This window comes from Schistocerca serialis, chromosome 5, assembly GCF_023864345.2.
Source record: "Schistocerca serialis cubense isolate TAMUIC-IGC-003099 chromosome 5, iqSchSeri2.2, whole genome shotgun sequence".
Lineage (NCBI taxonomy): Eukaryota > Metazoa > Arthropoda > Insecta > Orthoptera > Acrididae > Schistocerca > Schistocerca serialis.
In genome coordinates, this window is record NC_064642.1 from 231,847,225 (window position 1) to 231,871,193 (window position 23,969).

General features: G+C 43.1%; 1 protein-coding gene across 6 annotated transcripts in view; it reads right to left on the reverse strand.

Annotated features, from left to right (window-relative positions):
- LOC126481228 (endoribonuclease Dicer-like) overlaps nt 1-23,969 on the reverse strand; it is a 446,265-nt gene that overhangs the window by 260,503 nt on the left and 161,793 nt on the right. For all 6 annotated transcript variants that reach the window (XM_050104838.1, XM_050104837.1, XM_050104839.1 and 3 more), the window contains exon 9: nt 6,126-6,366. In XM_050104838.1, the coding sequence (XP_049960795.1) occupies nt 6,126-6,366 (241 nt within the window). The remainder of the gene's footprint in view (nt 1-6,125; nt 6,367-23,969) is intronic.

A 23,969-nucleotide genomic window follows, 5' to 3' on the forward strand; every position in this document is an offset into this window, starting at 1 on the left:
TTACAACAGTGAACTGTTTGTTAAATAAATACGAGGTATGATCAAAAAGTAACAAAAATCTTTTAATTCTGCGGGCTTTGTACATCAGAATTTCAACTTTTTTTATTTTGTTGGTACACATGTTCCTGATGTATGTGTGCATTTTCGGCTATTTGAATATTTAGCTTACTGTTGATGATAGAAAAGGTTATATGTGCCAGAATGAATTTTCACTCTGTAGCAGAGTATGCGCTGAAATGGAAATTCCTGGCAGTTTAAAGCTATGACCCAGACCGACACTCGAACTCGGGACCCTTGCCTTTCGTGTGCCAATGCTCTACCAACTGAGCTACCCAAGCACAACACACAACCTATTCTCACAACTCTACTTCTGCCAGTACCTCATCTCCTACCAGGAAGTATCATATCAGCACACACTCCATTGAAGAGTGAAAATTCATTCTGGAAACAATTCCCCCAAGCTGTGGCTAAGCCATATGTCTGCAATATCCTTTCTTCCAGGAGTACTAGCCCTGCAAGTTTCGCAGGAGAGCTTCTGTGAAGCTTGGAAGGTAGGAGATGGGGTACTGGCAGAAGTAGAACTGTGAGGACAGGGTTGCCAGTCATGCTTGATTAGCTTAGTTAATAGAACACTTGCCTGCGAAAGGCACAGGTCCCGTGTTTGAGTGTCGGTCCGGCACAAATTTTCAGTTTGCCAGGAAGTTTCAGGTTATGTGTTTTCGAGTGCTCAGTGAATTTACACTTCTAAGAGAGATGGATCAAAGAATTTGCATTAAATTTTGCTTGCAAAATGGAATAAAGTACAGGACTGCATTCGGAACTTGACTGTGGCTTTCTGTGAATTGACTATGAGTAAGACAAAAGTTTATGAGTGGTATAAACGTTTCACAGAAAATCAAGAAGACACTGAAGATGACAATCTCTTTGGATGCCCTAGTACACCAATGACTGATGAAAATGTGGAAGAAGTAAAGAAAACAGTTCCAGAAAATTGCCAAATCATGACCAGAGAGGTTGTTGAAAGTGTTGGCATTCCTTTGGTTCATGCCAAGTAATTTCTTGGGATGTTTTAGGCATGAAATGTGTAGCAGCAAAATTTGTTCCAGAACAGTATAATTTCAATTAAAAACGACATTGTGTAGACATCGCTCAGGAATTGCCAAATAAAGTTAACAATGATTCAAAACTTTTGAAGGAGGTCATAATGGGTGATGAAACATGGGTATAAGAGTATGACATTGAAACGAGGACGAAGAACCAAGACTGAAAACAATTTGACAAGTTTAATCACATTTGAAGTTCTTATCATTGTTTTCTTCCATTACAAAAGGATAGTGCATCATGAGTTCCTGCCTTATAATTGTACGGTCAGTAAGACATACTACCTGCAAGTTATGCGCTATATGCACGAAACAATCCAAAGAAAACGACCAAAATTGTGGCAAAATCACCAGTGGAAATTGCATCATGATAATGCTTCCACTCACACCTCAATGCTTGCTTGTTTGTAGTTTTTTGGCAAAAAATACCACTGCACTAGCCAGACAACCCTCTGCAACTTCTTTCTATTCCCGAGGGTGAGGTTAACGATGAAAGTACATCGTTTTGCCACTGTTGTTGCCGTAAAAACAGTATCACTGAAGGATCTGGACAACATAACAAAAAGTGAGTTCCACAAATGCGTCCAAGATTGGAAAAAGCACTGGCAAAAGTACATCTGTGTGGGATTACTCTGAATGGGACAAAGTTGATGTTGATGAACAAATAAAGATTCATTAGAAAACTACAAATCGTCATTGCTTTTTGGTCACACCTCGTAGACCTGGAACTTACTGATGGCTCTGACAACTGCAAGGCTCTCTTCCTTTATTGTAGAGCAGTTCATCTCTAATTGTTAGAGTACTGAGGAAGCATAAACTATAACCTTTCCAGCACCCTCCTGAATTTGCACTAGAACTGCACCTATACAACAATCCCTAGTGTTGGTGTGATGTCACAGCATTCTCATAATACAATGTTACGACTGGATTATTGCCTTCATAAGGGTAAGGAAGGATCTTTCTTGCACCTCATTCCTGAAAAATCTGCATCTCCCAGCAGTAATTCTTGCAAGGGACATACCATGGTACAGAAATCCTTTATGTATCACCAGTAGTATAAGCATATTCCAAGAAAACTTCTCACATCATGAATGTGCAGAACTCGAAACACTGTGACTGCTCTTATTTTTCACTAGACTGTGGCAGATTTCATTGCATTCACTAAGAGGCACTTCTTCAGATTCAGGTTGTGGCCTCCAGTGTGAAAAACATCAACACTGTTGTTAAGCAACTTATATGTTCTTCGAATGTCTTTAAAAGAAGACAACATCATTGAGATTGCAAAAACACGTAATCCATTAAGGTGGTGAAGCAGGTTGTCTCTTGCATGTTCAAAAGTGTATGGAGCATTACGCAGTCCAAACAATATAACTCATATGTAAAGGCAGTCTTTCTGCCATGCCAGTAGCCTGCTTAACATCTATTACTGAGAAATACTTTGCTCCTTTCAAACAGGAGCAACAATGGGTACACATATTTTTTCATAACTATGTTGGCAGTCCAAAAGTACCTTTCTTCATTGTACAATTCTTCATCAGTGGCACAGAGCTGCCCATGTTGGACTGGTTCAGCTGTTCCTACACACGTACGTTTAGCGACGAGTTGTGGCTACTTGTGATAATCTGTCACCCCACATTGTCCTTGGCCATTGCAATTTTTTTATCATCACTAGTATGTAGATTTCTTTAGTGAGGCTGAGTAGCTTTTTATAATCTACAAAAATCTTACCATTTAATTCAGCATCTAGATTGACAGCAAACTCATCCTGTTGACGATAGTTGGATAACAATGACTTCAATGGCAAACAACCACCCAGAGAAATTTCTGTTCTGTATGCTTAATGGAGTACCTTTTGATAGTCTGGAGCTCTGATCTTCCACAATTTATGAATGGTTGTGAAGCCTGCAAGAAGCCCCATCCAAAAACAGCATTAAGACTAAATTCTGTTAAAACGACAAATTTGAAAGAGCTGTTGACTAGGTGTATTTCCCATTTGCAACCTTCAGCAAAATCACTTTCTTATTGCAGAACACAGTCTTCTTTAGCTGACGGTGATATGCATCCAAAATTTTAAAAAAGGAAGCCCCTTGAGTCTACCAGCACCCGGACAGGATGGCCATCGATGATGACGTCCACGAAATTCCTTGAGATATCAGTAAACGTTGTCCAGGAAGGATTATCATCTGCAGCAGCCTCACATATATAGAAGGTTGCCTTGCTTAGCTTTTCTGTATTCAGCACTTTGTACTACAGTACAGTGATGTGCAATGGCTGGAATGTCCTGGGGAGCAACTTTGTCAAGGGAATGGCAATGGGCTTCATCCCACAGGTTGACCATAATTGTCTGCAGTCAAGTAGCATGAATAGGACTGTTGTGATTGTTGATGTGTTGTGGTGTAGTAGGCATCGTAACTTCTTTTTTTGCACGATCATACGAGTCCAGGGCATACACAGTGGAAACATACCTGGGTGTTGTCCTCAGTTCTACAAATGTCTGTTGTTTTGTAGGGCATTATACTTGGTGCAGGAGTTAATCATATCAGCATTGGTCAGATGCCAAGTTGTAGTTTGACAGCTACATCATAAATCTGAGTTGGCTAAGTCTATTCTTCATGGAATGTTCAACTCATGTTGGAGACTGGTGCTAAAGATCGGTACATCTTTTCCTCAACCGCCTGACGTTTCTGGCTGGAAGAAACCGCTGCATCTCTTCTCTTATGACGTGGCCTATGACTGAGGTATGATCATAAGTGATCTTTCACCCTGCCATACGGGGCACATTCGGGAGTTGAGTTACACATGTTTTGTCCGACTCTTCTCTGTTGCATTCCCTTGAGTGACTGGCACCATCTGATGATTCCCTTTCATCAAGAGTGAGCTTTGTTGCCTTCTGTCTTATTTGGGTTCACAATATTGCACAGGGCCAAAATATCCTGTAGCTAAGACTGTGTCATTTCCCCACGATGCCAGGCCCTATTCTTCAATTTTTCTTCTGCTAAGCAGACTTGCTGCTGATTATCACCACATGTTTTCTTTAATTTGGCCTGGAATTTGTTCCTAGCTATCACACTTCTCTACTTTGTTCTCTAACCACTGCTGGGTTGTGTTGTCCAAGTAAAAGTACACATTTCCAAAACACAATATCATTCCACCTGATGAATTTGACAATTCAGTTGAATCATTTAAGTCATTCATCAGATCCTGACCAGCATCTCCAGAAAACAAGTATTGATGCCCGATGTCCATCCAACTTGGATTCCAGTACCCACCTGAATATACAGACCTTGGGAAGGATTTACAGCTTGCATTCTGGTTTCTGTGCTTGTAGCTGATGGTTATAACACTGCTTAATTGGAAGCACAGTGATGCAGGTATTTTGAAGAATCCATTGCCTTCACGAAACACCATCATGTTGTGACCACAAACAAGTCCAAATCTGATAGCAGGGTCATCAATGAAGTAGAACACTTAACACTGAAAGCACATTTATGACAGACACTAATGTTTAGACAACAGAACTGCCTTTTGGATTGAGTGTTGCTCTTTATATGAACACAGAATATTCCAATGTTATAAACATACAAAATTTCAAGAACCTTCTAAAGTGATACATACTAAATAACCAATATTTTCTGCTGATCGCATTTGAGGTGGCGACCTCCAGCATGCCACAATGCTAACTGCTATAACAAATTGCATGCAGCACACTTCATGGCAATATAATCCCTGCACATTTTACATATTGTAAAATGAAACATTTTAATGTAACACTTGGCTGACCAGTGGTTCTTTAGAGCTGATTACGGAGAGGGGAGATTAGATTTTAACGTTCTGCAGTGACAAAAGCCATGTGAGGTGAAACAAAAGCTCAGATTGAGAAGGGAAATTAGTGTGTCCTTTTAGTAAATACTATCCCAGTGTTCCATCGCACAATTCAGGGAAATCAGAAAATCAAAATGGTGATGTCTGTACAGCAATCTGAACTGCCGTCATGCAAAACGTGAGTCCATCTTGTTCAATGGTCTTTGCACTTGGCCACCACGTACATCATATGATCAACCTTTGTATATCCATCTTATGGAGAGATGGGAATCTGCCTGGATAGTCTAGTGCACTGAAGTGCTTGCATTTGGGGCACAGGGAGGCAAGCTGGCACTGGATCAAATCCACTCCATGGATTAACATTGGGAGCTGGTGTGCCAGCCAACTTGGATGTTATTTTCAGGCTGTTTTCCACATTCACCACAGTTGATACCCATGTATCACTTCAGATACATGATGTGCAAACACTCTGAAAAATTATATCACATTTGACTATGATTACAGTATATGAATTCCTCATCCGCTGCGGGACTTGGGGGGGGGGGGGGGGGGGCTCTGCCAGTAGATTAAAAATGCCTTTGGGTGAGGTGATCCCCTCATAACAACAGTCTATAATCATATGGATAAGGTTGATTCTTCACGAAATTTGGGAAGCACTGTACCATCTTAACCATGGAAGGGCACTGAGAAGGAAGGGAGGAAGGAAGGAAGGATAGATGAAAAGTGAACTCTATACAGATGAAAAATAAATGAGAGGAATTTGTTCCCAATATTATGAATAACGCTACTCTATTGTTAAGTATATTGTGACATTCTCAGAAAAATTAAAAACAGCAATAGGAAGTGAGCATTAAATGTTAGCTATTCTCAAGTTGAAGGCTGGTTTGAACACCACAGTGTTTCGGCTGTGTCCTACTGCAGGTGGTATGTCCTTGATTTTCTTCAAACTGCAACCTGACTTGCCCAGGCAGTTACACGTCAAAGAGTTGGGTTTCTATCATCCTTCGGGTTTGAGTGACCTACGCTTCCTTTCTACGTTAACCTTTCCTCTCTGAGGAGGGAACTCTTAGTTCCAAATGCTTGACTATATCTCAGTGGTTTATGTGTACCAATATGCAGTACTCAGGACTTCGCCTTCTGAAGGAAAGTACTGGCAAGATATTCTGTGACCTTGTGAGAATATTGTTTAAATAACTTACTTACCTTACTGATCTCGTGTCCAACAGCTTTATACATGTTGAACTTTCCCAAAAATTTTTGATCACTTGTACTAACAAAAATATGATAACTGCTCGTTTTGTGGCGCGCACGTCCTTTTGACTGAATGTAGGAACGACAAGAATTCGGTGGATCAAACATAATGACTGTGTTGCAAACAGGAATGTCAATTCCCTCTTCAAGAACATCAGTTGCCACCAGCAGATTTGTTTCCATTTTCCTAAACCTGCAAGAAAGATTTTAACATAGACTGTCAAACAAGAAAAATAATGATAAACAAATTGCTACCAATATAATGATAATATACTGAAATGAAGAAAAAGCCACACAGCTATTGACAACTGCATAACTTTTGTCACTATGCTTGCTGTAGTAAACACATCCACATATGAGGCCTGACTAACCACAAACACAATGCTTGAAAATGGACTGCAAGAGATAGTGGTGAATTGATGTGTAGGACAGATTTGCACTTTGGTCACATACTGCGGAATATGTAAGGATATGTCTGAAAGCTGGAGTGGCAACCACATTTCCCCACAAGTTTTGCTGTTTCCGTGCTTCCAGTCATAAACATCTGACCAGACAATACTGAATGTTTCTGCACTCTCATTTCTACAAATCAATGGTGTCTCACCAGATGAAACTCCAGGAATAAAGTTCCTCAGCATATGGATGTGTAATAAACTGAGATGCTGCCACCATGTGGATAATTTAACCAAAAGTTTAGTTCTATGTGCTTTACACTCAGAAATCATTTTGAGTATGTTTACCTGCAGACAGGACTGCTAGTACATAAAAGTACGCTCAATATGGTCTACGCAATTTTGTCAATACTGACTAATGGCATAACTGTCTGAACAACTCATCTAATGTTAAATAGTACTTATTTTACAGAAGCATGCAGTGTGAGAATTATTTAAAGTTCATAAGCTATACCTCAAGGGAGCATCTTTAAGGACCCAGCCATTCAAATTGACATGCCAATCATTCATTTCTGAACATTATTTGGAGTTAACATTAACTGTTACTTAGAATGGACAATATTAGGAAAAGGATAGATTGCTACTTGTCGTAAAGAGGATCTGTTGAGTTCCAGACGGGCACAATGAAAAGACTGGTACATATTACATCTTTCAGCCAAAGTTTTCCTCAGCAAAGAAAACACACACACACACACACACACACACACACACACACACACACACACACAAGTGAGCTTGTCTCATGCATCCAACCGCTATCACTGGCAGCTCCGATTGGAATGCGACTGTGGGGTTGGGAAGGGGGACGGATAGCAGGGTATAGGTAGGGGAAGAGAAGAGTGCTGTTTGGCAGGGTATGCAGGGCCTAGATCATGGCCTGATGAGACAGTCAGGGACAGCATCAGGAGGTGGGGTGTGGAGGAATAAAAACAGGAAGCAGAAAAGGAGAAGAGCAAGGAAGGGGAAAGAACAGGCAGCACACAATGAGGGTGTGGGACATCTGCTTTGAGGCTGTGTATAGATGTCCTTCCCTCTGTCCAAATGTTGGTGTTCTTGGAAAGGAGCTGGGGAAAGATGGTGAGGTCAAGTTGGAGGTAAGGAATTCCTAGAAGGTGACCAGGATGTGGTTATGTGGGGGGATCACAGTTGGATGGTGGTAGGAATTGAGAGATGCAGGGTTCAGTGTCAGGTTTAGGTTGGCTTTGGTTGGAGTGATTCGTGGCACAGAAGTGTTAATGCACTGCAAGGATCAGGAGAAGAAGAGTAGGTCTTTAAGAAGTCCAACATGCTCTCAGGGATGCAGCCAGGTTGATCAGTTGTTGTAGACCGAATTTTCGATGGTGTAATGTGCCATCATCATCATCAGGTTACTCCTGCTAACTGACATCCTGGACCAGAGTGCAATATATACAGTGGCTACTTCCTCCCTCCACTGACTCTGTGTATGGATCGTGTAATATGCCAGCAGTGAAGGTGGCGGTAGTTTGCACTCAGGAGTCAAGTGGTGGTCATCAGTCTGCACTCAGGAATGCACTTCCAGGAACTGGAGATTAAGTGCTCTCCAGCACCTGGAAGTGCATTCCAGACACCACCTCCAGAAGTTATTCAACCTGCTGACATCTTATTGTCACCTTGGGGCACCACTACCCAACCCCTATCCCACCAACAGTGTTCGTCACAAACCCCTCATAGCACCCAAATCTAGCCTAGCGACATTTTCAACTTGCTACATCCCCCAAAACTCGCTACTAACATTCCTAACCCAGAGCCTAAACAATACCAGAACAATGTTGTTACCCTTTCTATCAAAATCCTCGGTCCAATCCAAAAGCCTCAACTTTAGCTCTACACATTTATTTAACCACGTTGGACTTGTTAAAGACTTACTCTCCTCCTCCTGATCCCTGAAGTGCACTAACATTTCTTCGCCGCCATTCATTCCATCAAAGCCAAACTAATCCAACACTGGACTCTGCCTCTTCCAGTTCATACCACCACCTGACCGTGATCCTCTTACCCTCCCATCTAACCACCTCCTGGCCACCTACCAACAACTCCTTACCTCCAATTTGACCTCACCTTCCCTCCCCAGGTCACTACCTAAGAACACCAACCTTTCAGCTCCTAAGAACACCAACCATTCAGCTGAGGAAAATACAGTCTGAAAACAGATACTGACCTAATCATCCTCCCTGACAAAGGCACCACCACTGTCGTGATGAGTCACAGTGACTACCTGGCAGAAGGCCTCTGCCAGTTATGTGACTCCTCCACCTATAAACTCTGCCAGAGTGATCCCATCACAGAAGTCCAACATAACCTCCAACCTCTGCTTAAAGTCATATGCCCCTCCCTCCCAGAACCTCTCCTCTGAATCCATTTCCCTCCTCACCCCAACATCACCCCACACACCCACCTTCTACCTGTTCCTAAAATTCACAAACCTAGCAATCCTCGACATCCCATTATAGCCGGTTATTGTGCCCCCACTGAAAGGATTTCAGTCCTGATTGGGCAACACCACCAACCTAGTGCCATTCATATAGTCTCTCACGCCAATGATACCAACCACTTCTTCAAAAATTCTCCACCATCTCCTCCCCTTTACCTCGTGATTTCCTAGTAGTCACTGTTGACGCAACTTTCTTATACACCAATACTCCTCATACTCATGGTTTTGTCACAGTTTAGCACTACCTTTCCCAACGCCCTTCAGATTCCAAACCCACTACTTCATTCCTCATACACCTAACTCGTTTTATCCAACATAACTACTTATCCATCAAATGGAAGGTATATAAACAAATCTGCAGCACAGTCATGGGCACCCAAGTGGCAATCTCCTATGCCAATCTGTTTATGGGCCATCTAGAGGAAATTTTGCGAGCGTCGCAAAACTCCAAATCCCTGGTCTGGTTCAGGTTCATTGATGACATCGTGATGATCTAAACTCAGGGCCGAGACACCCTATCCTCATTACTTCACAACTTCAACACTTTCTCTCCCATCTGATTCACCTGGTCCTCCTCAATGCAGCGTGCGACCTTCCTGGACATTGACCATATCCTATCTGATGGCTCCAACCACACCTATTCCCACATTAAACCCACCAACCACCAACTGTAAGTATATTTCAATAGCTGCCATTCCTTCCACACCAAAACATCCCTCCATATGTCCCATACAGCCCGGCCACCTGGGGACAGCGTATCCTCAGTGACTAGAATTCCCTTCCCCAGCATGCTGAAAGTCACTACAAAAAGCCTTCACATACAGGCACTATCCCCCGGACCTTGTCAGCAGATTTCCTGTGCTATTTCCCCGCACACTCCCAACCCTCCCACCACCCCCAAGAGCCAATTGTAAAGGAGTGCCTCTTTCATCACTCAATACCAATCCTGGACTGGTTTCATCACCCAATACCAACCCCGTACTGGAACAACTGAACTACATTCTTTGTCAGGGCTTTGACGATCTATCATCACGCACTGAAATGAGGGACCTCCTATCAAAGATCCTTCCCACCCTTCCAAAAGTGGAATTCTGTTACTCACCCAACCTCAATAACATCGTAGCCCAAACCTTTCCACTCCCAATCTCAACCCCTTGCCATAGGGATAATATCCTTGTGGAAGACACAGGTGCAAGATCTGCCTAATCCACCCACCCAGCGCTTCCTATTCCAGTCCTGTCACAGACTTACCTTACCCTTGTCAAAAGCTGGGCCACCTGTGAAAGCAATCATGCCATATACCAGTTCTGATGCAACCATTGCACAGCTTTTTATATTGGTATGACTACCAAACAGCTATCCACCAGGATAAATTGTCATCACCAACCTGTGGCCAAGAGCAAAGTGGACCCCCCTGTGGCACAATATGCAGCTGATCAAACAGGCTTGATTTAAATGGCTGCTTCACAACCTGGGCCATCTTGATTCTCCCTTCTAACAGCTTTTCTAAACTGGGAGCTATCCTTACAACACATTCTCCACTCCTAAAATTATCCCGGCTTTAAGCTATGGCCTACTGCCCCACACGCTACAGTTTCCGTCTTCTGTATGGTATCACTTCCTCCCTTTTCATATCCCCCACTCCCCTACCCTCATTGTGTCCTACTCATCCTTTTCCCTTCCATGTTCCTCTCCTTTTTTGTACTCCTTCTGCCCCCACCCCCTCACCTTCCGACACTGCACCTCGCAGTCTCGTCAGGCCACAATCTGGCCCTGCATGCCTCACCAGAGAGCACTCTTCTCTCCCCCCCTCCCCTCCCCCTCCCCCCTGTACCCTGCTATCCCACCCCATTTCCCGGACCATTCCACATTGCTACTCATGTGACAGCCGCATTCTGGTCAGAGCTGCCACTGGTAGCAGTCATATGTGTATGAGACATGCTTGCTTGTGTGTGTGTGTGTGTGTGTGTGTGTGTGTGTGTGTGTGTGTGTTTGTGTGTGTGTTCTTGCTGAAGAGGCTTATGACGGAAAAAGGAAAGCAAGAATAAAAATTAGAGCATCCAGATTGGACTGCAGGCCTCTCATTTTTAGTGGACTAGTTTGTAAAATGAGAAAAAAACTTATTTCTGATTTGACAGTAGTGCATTAAAAGAAAATCGTTTTGTGAAAACAAATTCAAATGAAAACAGCATCCATTTCTCTACACTCACTGCTGCTAAAGAAAACATGGGGTCTGAAGAATTTTGGTGGACATGGAAGAATTATAAGGCTAGTTTTATAAATGTTTCAAGGACACTGCCAATCTTACATCTGATTTGCAAGCTGTTTTTGAGACATTTTGCCATTCCAGTTGAAAGTGCCCTTGTACACGTGCCAATGGAACTGACTGATCTGAAATGTAATTCTTGTTCAAAAGACAAGTTCTTTTATGTTAAAATTGTCCAATAGGTCTTCATTATTTTCCTTGGAAAGAGTTACCATGTCTTTACAATGAGGTTGCAAACATTATAAAATACTTTGATCACCATAAGTGTGAAAGGGTCACCAATTATGAAACTAAATAAGTTACGATTATGTGACAACCAGAGTGGGAAAATCTGTGAAATTGCCTGTATACGTCTATATGCCTACAGTTTGTACCAGATTAAAATTACATCATGTCTCCAGCACATCACAAATAAATAAGTAAGACTGAAAATTTGTTTTGTTTGTGATTAATGTTGTTGAAAAATATGAGATCAAGTTGTATGCAATGTGACTACACTGCCACCTAAGTGCAGTGCATTCGCTATTTGCCCCTCTTCACACTCAAGACCGTGTGGCATGGCCATGAGGGAAGTGCGCAGACAGGCAAGAGTGTTATGCACAGGTGCAAGAGCATTGCTCGTGAGCTGAATTCTTGGCTGTTCCTGCTCTGCAAAATTTCCCTGCAGAGGATGCTTCTGCCTGTTACTGAACAACTTTATTTGATCCACTTCCCCGAATTATCTCTTTCATGATTTTATTTACAGAAAATGATGAATGAGTATACGTTTCGTTTAAAGACTATTTAAAACACCATACCTCACCTGTCATTCAACAACATCTTTGCCTCTGCACTTCTGCCTCGACTGACATCTCTGCCCAAACTCTTTGTCTTTAAATATGTCTGCTTGTGTCTGTATATGTGTGGATGGATATGTGTGTGTGTGTGTGTGTGTGTGTGTGTGTGTGTGTGTGTGTGCGCGCGCGAGTGTATACCCATCCTTTTTTCCCCCTAAGGTAAGTCTTTCCGCTCCCGGGATTGGAATGACTCCTTACCCTCTCCCTAAAAGCCACATCCTTCGTCTTTCCCTCTCCTTCCCTCTTTCCTGATGAGGCAACAGTTTGTTGCGAAAGCTTGAATTTTGTGTGTATGTTTGTGTTTGTTTGTGTGTCTGTCGACCTGCCAGCACTTTCATTTGGTATATATATAGTTATAATCGAGGGAAACATTCCACGTAGGAAAAATATATCTAAAAACAAAGATGATGTGACTTACCAAATGAAAGTGCTGGCAGGTCGACATACACACAAACAAACACAAACATACACACAAAATTCAAGCTTTCGCAACAAACTGTTGCCGCATCAGGAAAGAGGGAAGGAGAGGGAAAGACGAAAGGATGTGGCTTTTAGGGAGAGGGTAAGGAGTCATTCCAATCCTGGGAGTGGAAAGACTTACCTTAGGGGGAAAAAAGGACGGGTATACACTCGCGCGCGCACACACACACATATCCATCCACACATATACAGACACAAGCAGACATATTTAAAGACAAAGAGTTTGGGCAGAGATGTCAGTCGAGGCAGAAGTGCAGAGGCAAAGATGTTGTTGAATGACAGGTGAGGTATGAGTGGCGGCAACTTGAAATTAGCGGAGATTGAGGCCTGGTGGATAACGGGAAGAGAGGATATATTGAAGAGCAAGTTCCCATCTCCGGAGTTCGGATAGGTTGGTGTTAGTGGGAAGTATCCAGATAACCCGGACGGTGTAACACTGTGCCAAGATGTGCTGGCCGTGCGCCAAGGCATGTTTAGCCACAGGGTGATCCTCTTTACCAACAAACACTGTCTGCCTGTGTCCATTCATGCGAATGGACAGTTTGTTGCTCGTCATTCCCACATAGAATGCGTCACAGTGTAGGCAGGTCAGTTGGTAGATAACGTGGGTGCTTTCACACGTGGCTCTGCCTTTGATCGTGTACACCTTCCGGGTTACAGGACTGGAGTAGGTGGTGGTAGTGGGAGGGTGCATGGGACAGGTTTTACACCGGGGCCGGTTACTAGGGTAGGAGCCAGAGGGTATGGAAGGTGATTTGGGGATTTCATAGGGATGAACTAAGAGGTTACGAAGGTTAGGTGGACGGCAGAAAGACACTCTTGGTGGAGTGGGGAGGATTTCATGAAAGATGGATCTCATTTCAGGGCAGGATTTGAGGAAGTCGTATCCCTGCTGGAGAGCCACATTCAGAGTCTGATCCAGTCCCGGAAAGTATCCTGTCACAAGTGGGGCACTTTTGGGGTTCTTCTGTGGGAGGTTCTGGATTTGAGGAGATGAGGAAGTGGCTCTGGTTATTTGCTTCTGTACCAGGTCGGGAGGGTAGTTGCGGGATGCGAAAGCTGTTGTCAGGTTGTTGGTGTAATGGTTCAGGAATTCCGGACTGGAGCAGATTCGTTTGCCACAAAGACCTAGGCTGTAGGGAAGGGACCGTTTGATGTGGAATGGGTGGCAGCTGTCATAATGGAGGTATTGTTGCTTGTTGGTGGGTTTGATGTGAACGGACGTGTGAAGCTGGCCATTGGACAGGTGGAGGTCAACTTCAAGGAAAGTGGCATGGGATTTGGAGTAGGACCAGGTGAATCTGATGGAACCAAAGGAGTTGAGGTTGGAGAGGAAATTCTGGAGTCCTTCTTCACTGTGAGTCCAGATCATGAAGATGTCATCAATAAATCTGTAACAACCTTTGGGTTGACAGGCCTGGGTAACCAAGAAGGCTTCCTCTAAGCGACCCATGAATAGGTTGGCGTACGAGGTGGCCATCCTGGTACCCATGGCTGTTCCCCTTAATTGTTGGTATGTCCGGCCTTCGAAAGTGAAGATGTTGTGGGTCAGGATGAAGCTGGCTAAGGTAATGAGGAAAGAGGTTTTAGGTAGGGTGGCAGGCGATCGGCGTGAAAGGAAGTGCTCCATCGCAGCGAGGCCCTGGACGTGCGGAATATTTGTGTATAAGGAAGTGGCATCAATGGTTACAAGGATGGTTTCCGGGGGTAACAGATTGGGTAAGGATTCTAGGCGTTTGAGAAAGTGGTTGGTGTCTTTGATGAAGGATGGGAGACTTCATGCAATGGGTTGAAGGTGTTGATCTACGTAGGCAGAGATTTATTGTTGTAAAGTATCTGCCAGAAATGTTGAAACTTTACCTATTGTAACATTATGCCATTTACTGCTTGTCTACATTTTGACAAAACAAGGAGAAATAAATTAAATGAAAAAAATAGTTTACATTAATTTGTGGACCGTTAATTTTTCTACATTTTTCACGGACTAACCCTGTCATCTGTGGTGTGACTGTTTTTAACCATCATGATCATCCTAATAGCACAGATGTGAAATTTATATCTTCGTCATCGTAAATATTTGGCTGTTTCTTCTGAATATGTTGCAATTTGTGAGGTTGTGGTTAGTATGGGATCTGAGAACACAGTTCTTTCTATTACCTGAATACATATTGGATTTCATTTCTATACTTCGCTTCTATACTGACATGAGAATGTTACAATATCTCTTGCTTCTAAACTTACTGTCTGCCCACCACTCTCTCTCAACCGTACATCACAGTGAGTGATGGCAACACAGTTGCATCAAACACGTAAGTACACCTGTGGCCCCAATTTAGACTTTTTTGTCTCCTGCAGGAATTAATACCATTGTTAGTATTTGTTCATTTTTAAAGTCAATTCGACTACAAATGGAGTCTGGCAAACTGCAGTTTAAATGTGGTAGATGTTCCCCCTCCAAACTGTCCGTAGTTCTGCGCTAGAGCAACTGTGAAACACAGACTACGATACCTTCTAGGATGCAAGTCATATGTAACAACAGCAACTAATAAATAAGTAGAAGATTGTAGTCACGATTCAGTCCAATTCTCGAATTTTCACTTGTCCCAAGATCCACTGATGTCTGTTGGTACTATCTCCATGAGAGGACTATAATTACAGACACTTTAACACGAATGATTTTGTTTGTTAGCTAGTTCGTTCTGAATGACTTTTACTTCTTATTTTATCCGAATGCCATCATCATTTTTTAAAGGCCCATCCACATGCAATCTGTCTGCGCAAATGTCAGCACACATCATATCTACATAGACAGATCATTGCATGTGAACATCAGAATTACGCAGATATGAGATGTGCACAAACCTGGTAGTTGGAGTTGGAAGGTTTGAGCAAAATTGCTTAATAAAATAAAATCTTCAGGTTCAGGATGTACAACAATTAGGTTGGTTTCAGAGTACACTGATGCAATAGCTCCATACTTAACAATCAGATACAACCACTCACTCGACGAAAGATCTGTACCCAAAGACTGGAAAGTTATCAGGTCACACAAACATCATGAAAGAATGAAATTACAATGAAATCCAGACCCTTTTATCTGTTTACGGGCATCGATAATTATCAACAGGGATGGTTGAAAATGAGTGCCCCAACCAGGACTCAAACCCAGGATTCCTGCTTACATGGCAGATGCTCTATCCGACTGAGTCATCAAGAACACAGAGGATAATGCGACTGCAGGGACTTTCTGTTGTGCTCACCGTGAGACACACATTTCCAGTTTATTGTCCACACAGTACATTTGTAGTGTCCATGCCCACTATACTCATTACTCACGGCAACCAATCTACCAAATTCCGTATGAGTTTGAGCAATATGAGTGCAACCGCACTGAAGATCATCATTGGCCGGTAAGCCTCATCTATATATGCATATGGTATCTGTTCTTTCGAACCAGGTGAATGGCTTAGGATTCTAGGTGTAAGGAAGGATTGCTCTAAATAGTCCATGAATAGGTTGGCATAGGATAGTGCCATGCGGGTGCCCATAGCCATACCTTAGATTCGTTTGTAGGTGATGCCTTCAAAGAAGAAGTAATTGTAAGTGAGGATATAGTTGGTCATGGCGACTAGGAAGGAGGTTGTTGGTTTGGAATCCATCAGGTGTTGGGAAAGGTAGTACTCAACAGCAGTAAGGCCACGGGCATTAATGATGTTAGTGTAAACAGGGGTGGCATCATTAGTGACAATCAGGGCACCATGTGGTAAAGCGACAGAAACTATGGAGAGACAGTGGAGGAAATGGTTGGTATCTTTTATATAGGAGGGTAGGTTCTGAGGAACAGGTTGAAGGTGTTGGTCTACGAGAGCAGCGGTTTTCTCAGTGGGGGCACAGTAAGTGGCCACAATGTGCCGTCCTGGGTAGTTGGGTTTACAGACTTTAGGAAGCATTTAGAAGTTACGAGTGTGGGGAGTGGAGGGGGTGAGCAGAGAGATGGACTGCAGGAAGAGGTTCTGGGATGGGCCTAAGAATTTGAGGAGCGACTGGATATCTGTCGGATTTCTGGAATGGGGTCACTGTGGCAAGGTTTGTTGGTGGATGTACCTGACAGCTCTGTTTCATCCTTCTCGTGAATTTTCTCATGTATTTGTGTGGTAATTATTTATTTATTTGCAAATTTTTCTGATGTAATTCTGCTTTATTTACGTAATTTTTTTGCATTTTTCCACCATCATGGATCCTTGCTCTTTCCATCTTCGTCAATACAGAAAAGTTTCCTTATTCCTAGCCAGAACCCAGTCCTACGTACTATTCCTGCATTGTTGCTTGGCTCATGGAATTCCCCCAAATGGCCTTACCATCAAATTACCCATCTCTGGCTGCCACTCCTCCTTCCACACTGACCTCCATCTGTCCAGATTCCACAATCCGTAGCCCTCGCCAACATAGTCCTGCAAAACCATATCAACGGAACCCAAACCTCCTTGCAGTACCTTCTCTCTATCTGCAAAATTCTCCTGCTATGCAATCCCAAATTCCTGCAACCCATAATACACACTGAAACTCTTGCCCTCCAGACACTAGAGCAACATTCACAACACCACCTCAAAAAGCCCTCCACCCTGCTCATTTCCTACTCCCGCCCTGGAGTAACACTATCCACCTCCTTTACCTACAAACCTCTCCCACATCCCCCCATAGCTGACAAACCCTGTCTCACAGACCTACTACATTTACTCTACCCTCCAAAACTCCCTCCCACCACCACACACAGCATCCACAACCTAAACAGACCCGAAACACTGTCATGAACCTTTCCTACAGAAGCCTTAGCCCCACAGATATATCAGTCCTTTCCATAAGCCTCATCTATCACCCCACTCCCAAATTCAACCAAGCAGAACTTGTTAAAGACCTTCTCTCCTTCTCCCAGTCCCTACAGTGGAAATACTTTTTCACCATCAACCCTACCAATCAGACTCAAATAAAGGTGAATGTTGAACCCTGTTCTCTACTCCATCCAACCATGATCCACCCCACTGCCCCCAAATCACCCCATTCCAACATTCCAGAATTTCTTAATTTCGAACCTTGCCTCATCATCATTCCCCAAATACCTCAACATGCAAATTAACCATACAATTGCAGAAAGAACCGAAGTCTACCATCTAAAAACTGATCCTGACCTTATAATCCTACATGAAGACAATGGCCTACCATTGTTGTTTTGAACCAAAAGGATTACCTGACAGAAGGACTCCACCAGCTATCAGATACATCCATCTACAAACCTTGCCACAGTTAACCCATTCCAGAAAACCAGCAGAATCTACAGTCACTCGTCAAGTCCTTAGACCCATCCCAGAACCTTTCCCCAGAGTCCATATCTCTGCTCACCCTTACCATTCCACGCACCCCTATCTTCTACATGCTTCCTAAAGTCCATAAACCCCACTGAGAGTATCTCTGCTCCCTTAGACCAACACCTTCAACCTGTTACTCGGAACCTTACTTCCTATCTAAAAAGATACCAACCATTTCCTCCGCCAACTCTCCACAGTTTTGTCCCTTTACCATATGGTGCACTGCTCATCACTAATGATGCCACCTCCCTTCACACTAACATCCCTAATTCCCATGGCCTTACCACTATCAGGGTGTATACGTGGACAAGAGAAAAAAATTCCCGGATTTTTCCCGGATTTCCCAGCTAAAAATACGCTTTCTCCCAGATGAAAATATTCTTTTTCTGTGTTAAGTGACAGTATACTCTCCCTCGGCACTATAAAACTCATCAATCTTTCGAATGTTTATGGTTTTATATACCGAGGTAGAATTTCCCGGCACTTTAGAAAATGAAACTCAGGGGGGAAAAACACGTTTTGAAAGACCTTTGATGAGCAGCAACACGTACGCTGCATATTTTCGTATTACAAAGGTATAAATCTGAATTCCAGCAAACACAGCATGTCACTTTCCGAAGCATTGAAATCGAGATTGCGATGCGCTTTTGTAAGCCAGTCATAGCTCATGTCACGTGATCTCGCCAGCTGATGACAGCATAAGACACGTGATGCAGTCACTCAGTAGCAAGATCACTCTTAAGTAGCACAAACATACAAGTAAGGAAAGTTAATGGTTTACATTAATATACATAGCATTCACATAAGAAGATTAATAAGCTGGAAGAGAAGCTAAGCTTCCACATATAATGTTGATCTTTTTTGCGTATGTTACACTTTAAGATACATCACACAAATGTACCAGTAAATTTTTAATAGCGATGTAAATGTCTGATCTCCTGGGCTCTAAATTCTTCTAAATGGTTGTCCTCAAAGAATTGATTTTTAAATGAGAGTCAAACGCTTTGTGATTTAAGAAATTCATCGTACGTTCTCGCACGCAGTTAATCTTGCGTAAACGAAAATTTACTATGAATGTAACGCTTTTCAAACCACTAATCGCAACATTTTCCCGCGTTCGTTTCAGCAGTTGCCAGAGAGCGCCAGATAACGGGCGTCACCGTGCTTGCGCAGCTATGATGACGCAGGAAATCCGGTGTTCCTACGTGTAAAACATTAAAAGATCTTACTTTATGACATAAAAGCAACAAGACATCAGAGGATACTTCAAGAGCATCGGAATTTCGTGAACCATACTAAAATGCATAACTCGGCTTAAAGTGCACATTCGTATGTCCAGATTCAGATGCAAATTTTCTTGGAATACCAGTACTGTATTATCTCATGTTTGGTTCTTTATTATTGCATAATGCCATATGTGCACTTGAAATGCAGCGAACAGTTGAAACTAGCCAACAGTGTGAAATTAAACACTTTGTTTCAAATAAATTGAATGCCTCAGCAGAAAAGATTTAATAAAAGCCAAATCCCTTTAGCAAACCGACAAAAATAACTTCACTGTTCTGCAAGGCAATTAATGCTTGACTGTCAGAAAGGTGGACATAAAATCTGAAACTAATATTTTAGCCTTCCGTAATTATGCGAACGTTAGGTAGCTCCCGGCCACAAAAATCAGTTTTGTTTTCATTTAACGTGAGAGCAAGAAACTAGGAGGAAACAAAAAACCACTGAACATAAACAGAGGTCACGTGGAGACGACCCCCCCCCCACCACGACTCAGACTGCTCTGTGCATCAGCCCCGGACCTACGATATTTCCGAACCGGGACAATACTAGAGAGTGGCACTGAGCCACACTTCTGTAACCAGAGGCAAGTGCACATGCCCAAGAGCCCGCAAGCGACTGCTCAAACAAATCTAATTTAAACAGCTGCACGTCACGCTCATCGGAGGCAATTTGTTACTATGAAGCATTGCATAGTCTTTCTAAGGCCTCTGACACACTTTGCTGTTGGCAGACGCTGTCTGAGCACTGTGTTTAGTTGTTGTATATAGCGCATTACCTTTGCAACTTAAGTTTCATTTCCGTTTTCTTTTTTTCTCTCATTCATGTTTTATTGCTGCAGAATTATTCTGCAGTAGCAGGATACGGTAATATCCTTTGTTCGAGTATCAGTTTTTACCAGTCAAAATCACAAAAATTTAACTGAAAACTAATACAATGAAAAATTCCCAGAATTCTGAACAATTCCCAGATCTCCCAGTTGTCCCGGGTCGTATACACTCTGACTATTGAACACTACCTTTCCCAACATCCGAGGGATTCCAAACCAACAACCTCCTTCCTAGTCACCAGGACCAACTATATCCTCACCCACAATTACTTTTCCTTTGAAGGCATTACCTGCAAACAAATTTGGGTTCCCATATAGCACCATCTTATGCCAGCCTATTCATGGGCCATCTAGAGGAATCCTTCCTATACACACAGAATCCCAAACCCCTCACCTGGTTCAGATTCACTGATGACACCTTTGCGATCTGGATAGAGGGTGAGGACACCCTTATCCACATTCCTTCAGAACCTCAACAAATTCTCCCCTATTTGCTTAACCTGGTCTTACTCAACCCAACAAACCATCTTTGTATATGTTGACCTCCACCTCAAAGATGGCTACATCACCAATCCGTCCATATCAAACCTACTAACCACTAGCAATACCTCCACTCTGGTATTCCGCCGTCCACTGAACCTACACAATATCCTCGTCCATCCCTACACAACACCTGCTCCCAACCCCTTACCCCGTGGCTCATGCCCCTGTAATAGACCTAGATGCAAGACCTGTGACATACATCCTCCCACCACTATCTACTATAGCCAGTTAAAAACATCACCCATCTCATCAAAGGCAGGGCTACCTGTGAAATGAGTCATAATCTACAAGCTAAGTGGCAACCACTGAGCTGCATTCTACATGGGCATTACAACCAACAAGTTGTCTGTCCGCATGAATGGCCACCGACAAACTGTGGCCAAGAAATAAGTGGACCATCTGGTTGCTGAGACCACTGCCAAACAAGACATCCTTCATTTCAATGACTGCTTCACAGCCTGTGCCATATGGATCATTCCCACCAATGCCAGCTTTTCTGAATTGCACAGATGGGAACTCTCCTTGCAATATAACCTATGTTCCCATAACCCTCCTAGCCTCAATCCTCATTAGTCATTGTCCTCACCCACCCAGCCTCCCTGTTCCCATTCCAGCACCTACAGCCCTCACTTCACCATCCCACACAGTCTTCTTACTTCTCTCCTTTTCCACTACCCCTCCGCATCCCCACCTCTCCCCTACCCTCCATCTAAACTGCCGACAGCATATAGCTGTCGTACCCTTTCTCCATCTTGTCCCTGTGCACTTTCCAGCATCACGTCACTATCCACCCCTACCCTACAATCCCTCCCCCTCCCTGCCTCAGCCTCCTCCTTAGTCCCATCCAGCCGCCACTCCCACCATGCACTGGTGCTCTGCTCACAGTGAGGCTTCAGTTGCCCGAGACTGCAGTTATGTGTGTGTGAGCTGCATTTGTGTGAGTGTGAGATTTGCATTTGCGTGTGTGTGTGTGTGTGTGTGTGTGTCACCTATTTTTTACGAAGGCCTTGTTGGCAGTCTCTTTGTTGTGCATATGTGCGACTCGACACCTTCACTACATGGTGAGTGGCAACTTTCCTTTTCATAATATTGTTACTTTCCATCCTGGATTTTCCACTGTTTGGTTATCTCATCATCATCATCATCATTTAAGACTGATTATGCCTTTCAGTGTTCAGTCTGGAGCATAGTCCCACTTATAAAATTCCTCCATGATGCCCTATTCAGTGCTAACATTGGTGCCTCTTCTGATGTTAAGCCTATTATTTCAAAATCATTCTTAACCGAACCCAGGTACCTTCTCCTTGGTCTATCCCGACTCCTCCTACCCTCTACTACTGAACCCATGAGTCTCTTGGGTAACCTTGTTTCTCCCATGCGGGTAGCATGACCCCACATCTAAGCCTGTTCGCCCTGACTGCTACATCTATAGAGTTCATTCCCAGTTTTTCTTTGATTTCCTCGTTGTCCACACCCTCCTGCCATTGTTCCCATCTACTAGTACCTGCAATCATCCTAGCTACTTTCATATCCGTAACCTCAACCTTATTGATAAGGTAACCTGAATCCACCCAGCTTTCGCTCCCATACTACAAAGTCGGTCGAAAGATTGAACGGTGCACAGATAACTTACTCTTGGTACTGACTTCCTTCTTGCAGAAGAGAGTAGATCGTAGCTGAGTGCTCACTGCATTAGCTTCGCTACACCTCGCTGCCAGTTCTTTCACTATGTTGCCATCCTGTGAGAATATGCATCCTAAGTACTTGAAACCGTCCACCTGTTCTAAGTTTGTTCCTCCTATTTGGCACTCAATTCGTTTATATCTCTTTCCCACTGACATTACTTTTGTTTTGGAGATGCTAATCTTCATACCATAGTCCTTACATTTCTGATCTAGCTCTGAAATATTACTTTGCAAACTTTCAATCGAATCTGCCATCACAACTAAGTCATCCGCATATGCAAGACTGCTTATTTTGTGTTCACATATCTTAATCTCACCCAGCCAGTCTATTGTTTTCAACATATGATCCATAAATAATATGAACAACAGTGGAGACAGGTTGCAGCCTTGTCTTACCCCTGAAACTACTCTGAACCATGGACTCAATTTACCGTCAACTCTAACTGCTGCCTGACTGTCTATGTAAAGACCTTTAATTGCTTCCAAAAGTTTGCCTCCTATTCCATAATCACGTAGAACAGACAATAACTTCCTCCTAGGAACCCAGTCATATGCCTTTCTAGATCTATAAAACATAGATACAATTCCCTGTTCCACTCATAGCACTTCTCCATTATTTGCCGTAAGCTAAAGATCTGGTCCTGACAGCCTCTAAGAGGCCTAAACCCACACTGATTTTCATCCAATTGGTCCTCAACTAATATTCGCACTCTCCTTTCAACAATACCTGAGAAGATTTTACCCACAACGTTGATTAAAGAGATACCTCTGTAGTTGTTACAATCTTTTCTGTTTCCATGTTTAAAGATTGGTGTGATTACTGCTTTTGTCCAGTCTGATGGAACCTGTCCCGACTCCCAGGCCATTTCAATTATCCTGTGTAGCCATTTAAGACCTGACATTCCACTGTATTTGATGAGTTCCGACTTAATTTCATCCACCCCAGCCGCTTTATTGCACTGCAATCTATTGACCATTTTCTCCACTCCCTCAAATGTGATCCTATTTCCATCATCATTCCTGTCCCATTGTACATCGAAATCTGAAACATTACTGATCGTATTTTCACCTACATTGAGCAACTCTTCAAAATATTCCCTCCATCTGCCCAAGGCATCCACAGGATTCACCAGCAGTTTTCCTGACCTGTCCAAAATACTTGTCATTTCCTTCTTACTTCCCTTTCGAAGACTGCTATTTACACTCCAGAATGGTTTTCCAGCAGCTTGACCCAAGGTCTCCAACCCGTTTCCAAAGTCTTCCCCAGATTTCTTCTTGGATGCTGTAATTATCTGTTTGGCTTTGTTTCTTTCTTCAACATAACTTTCTCCGTCTACCTGAGTTCTAGTATGTAGCCATTTTTGATATGCCTTCTTTTTCCTTTTACAGGCTGCCTTGACTGTGTCATTCCACCAAGCTGTTTGCTTCATCCTACCTTTACACACTACTGTTCCAAGACATTCTTTGGCCACTTCTAGTACTGTGTCCCTGTACCTTGTCCATTCCTTTTCCAGTGACTGCAACTGACTACATTCAACTAACTGGTACCTTTCTGAGATCACTGTTATGTACTTGTGTCTGATTTCCTTATCCTGAAGTTTCTTCA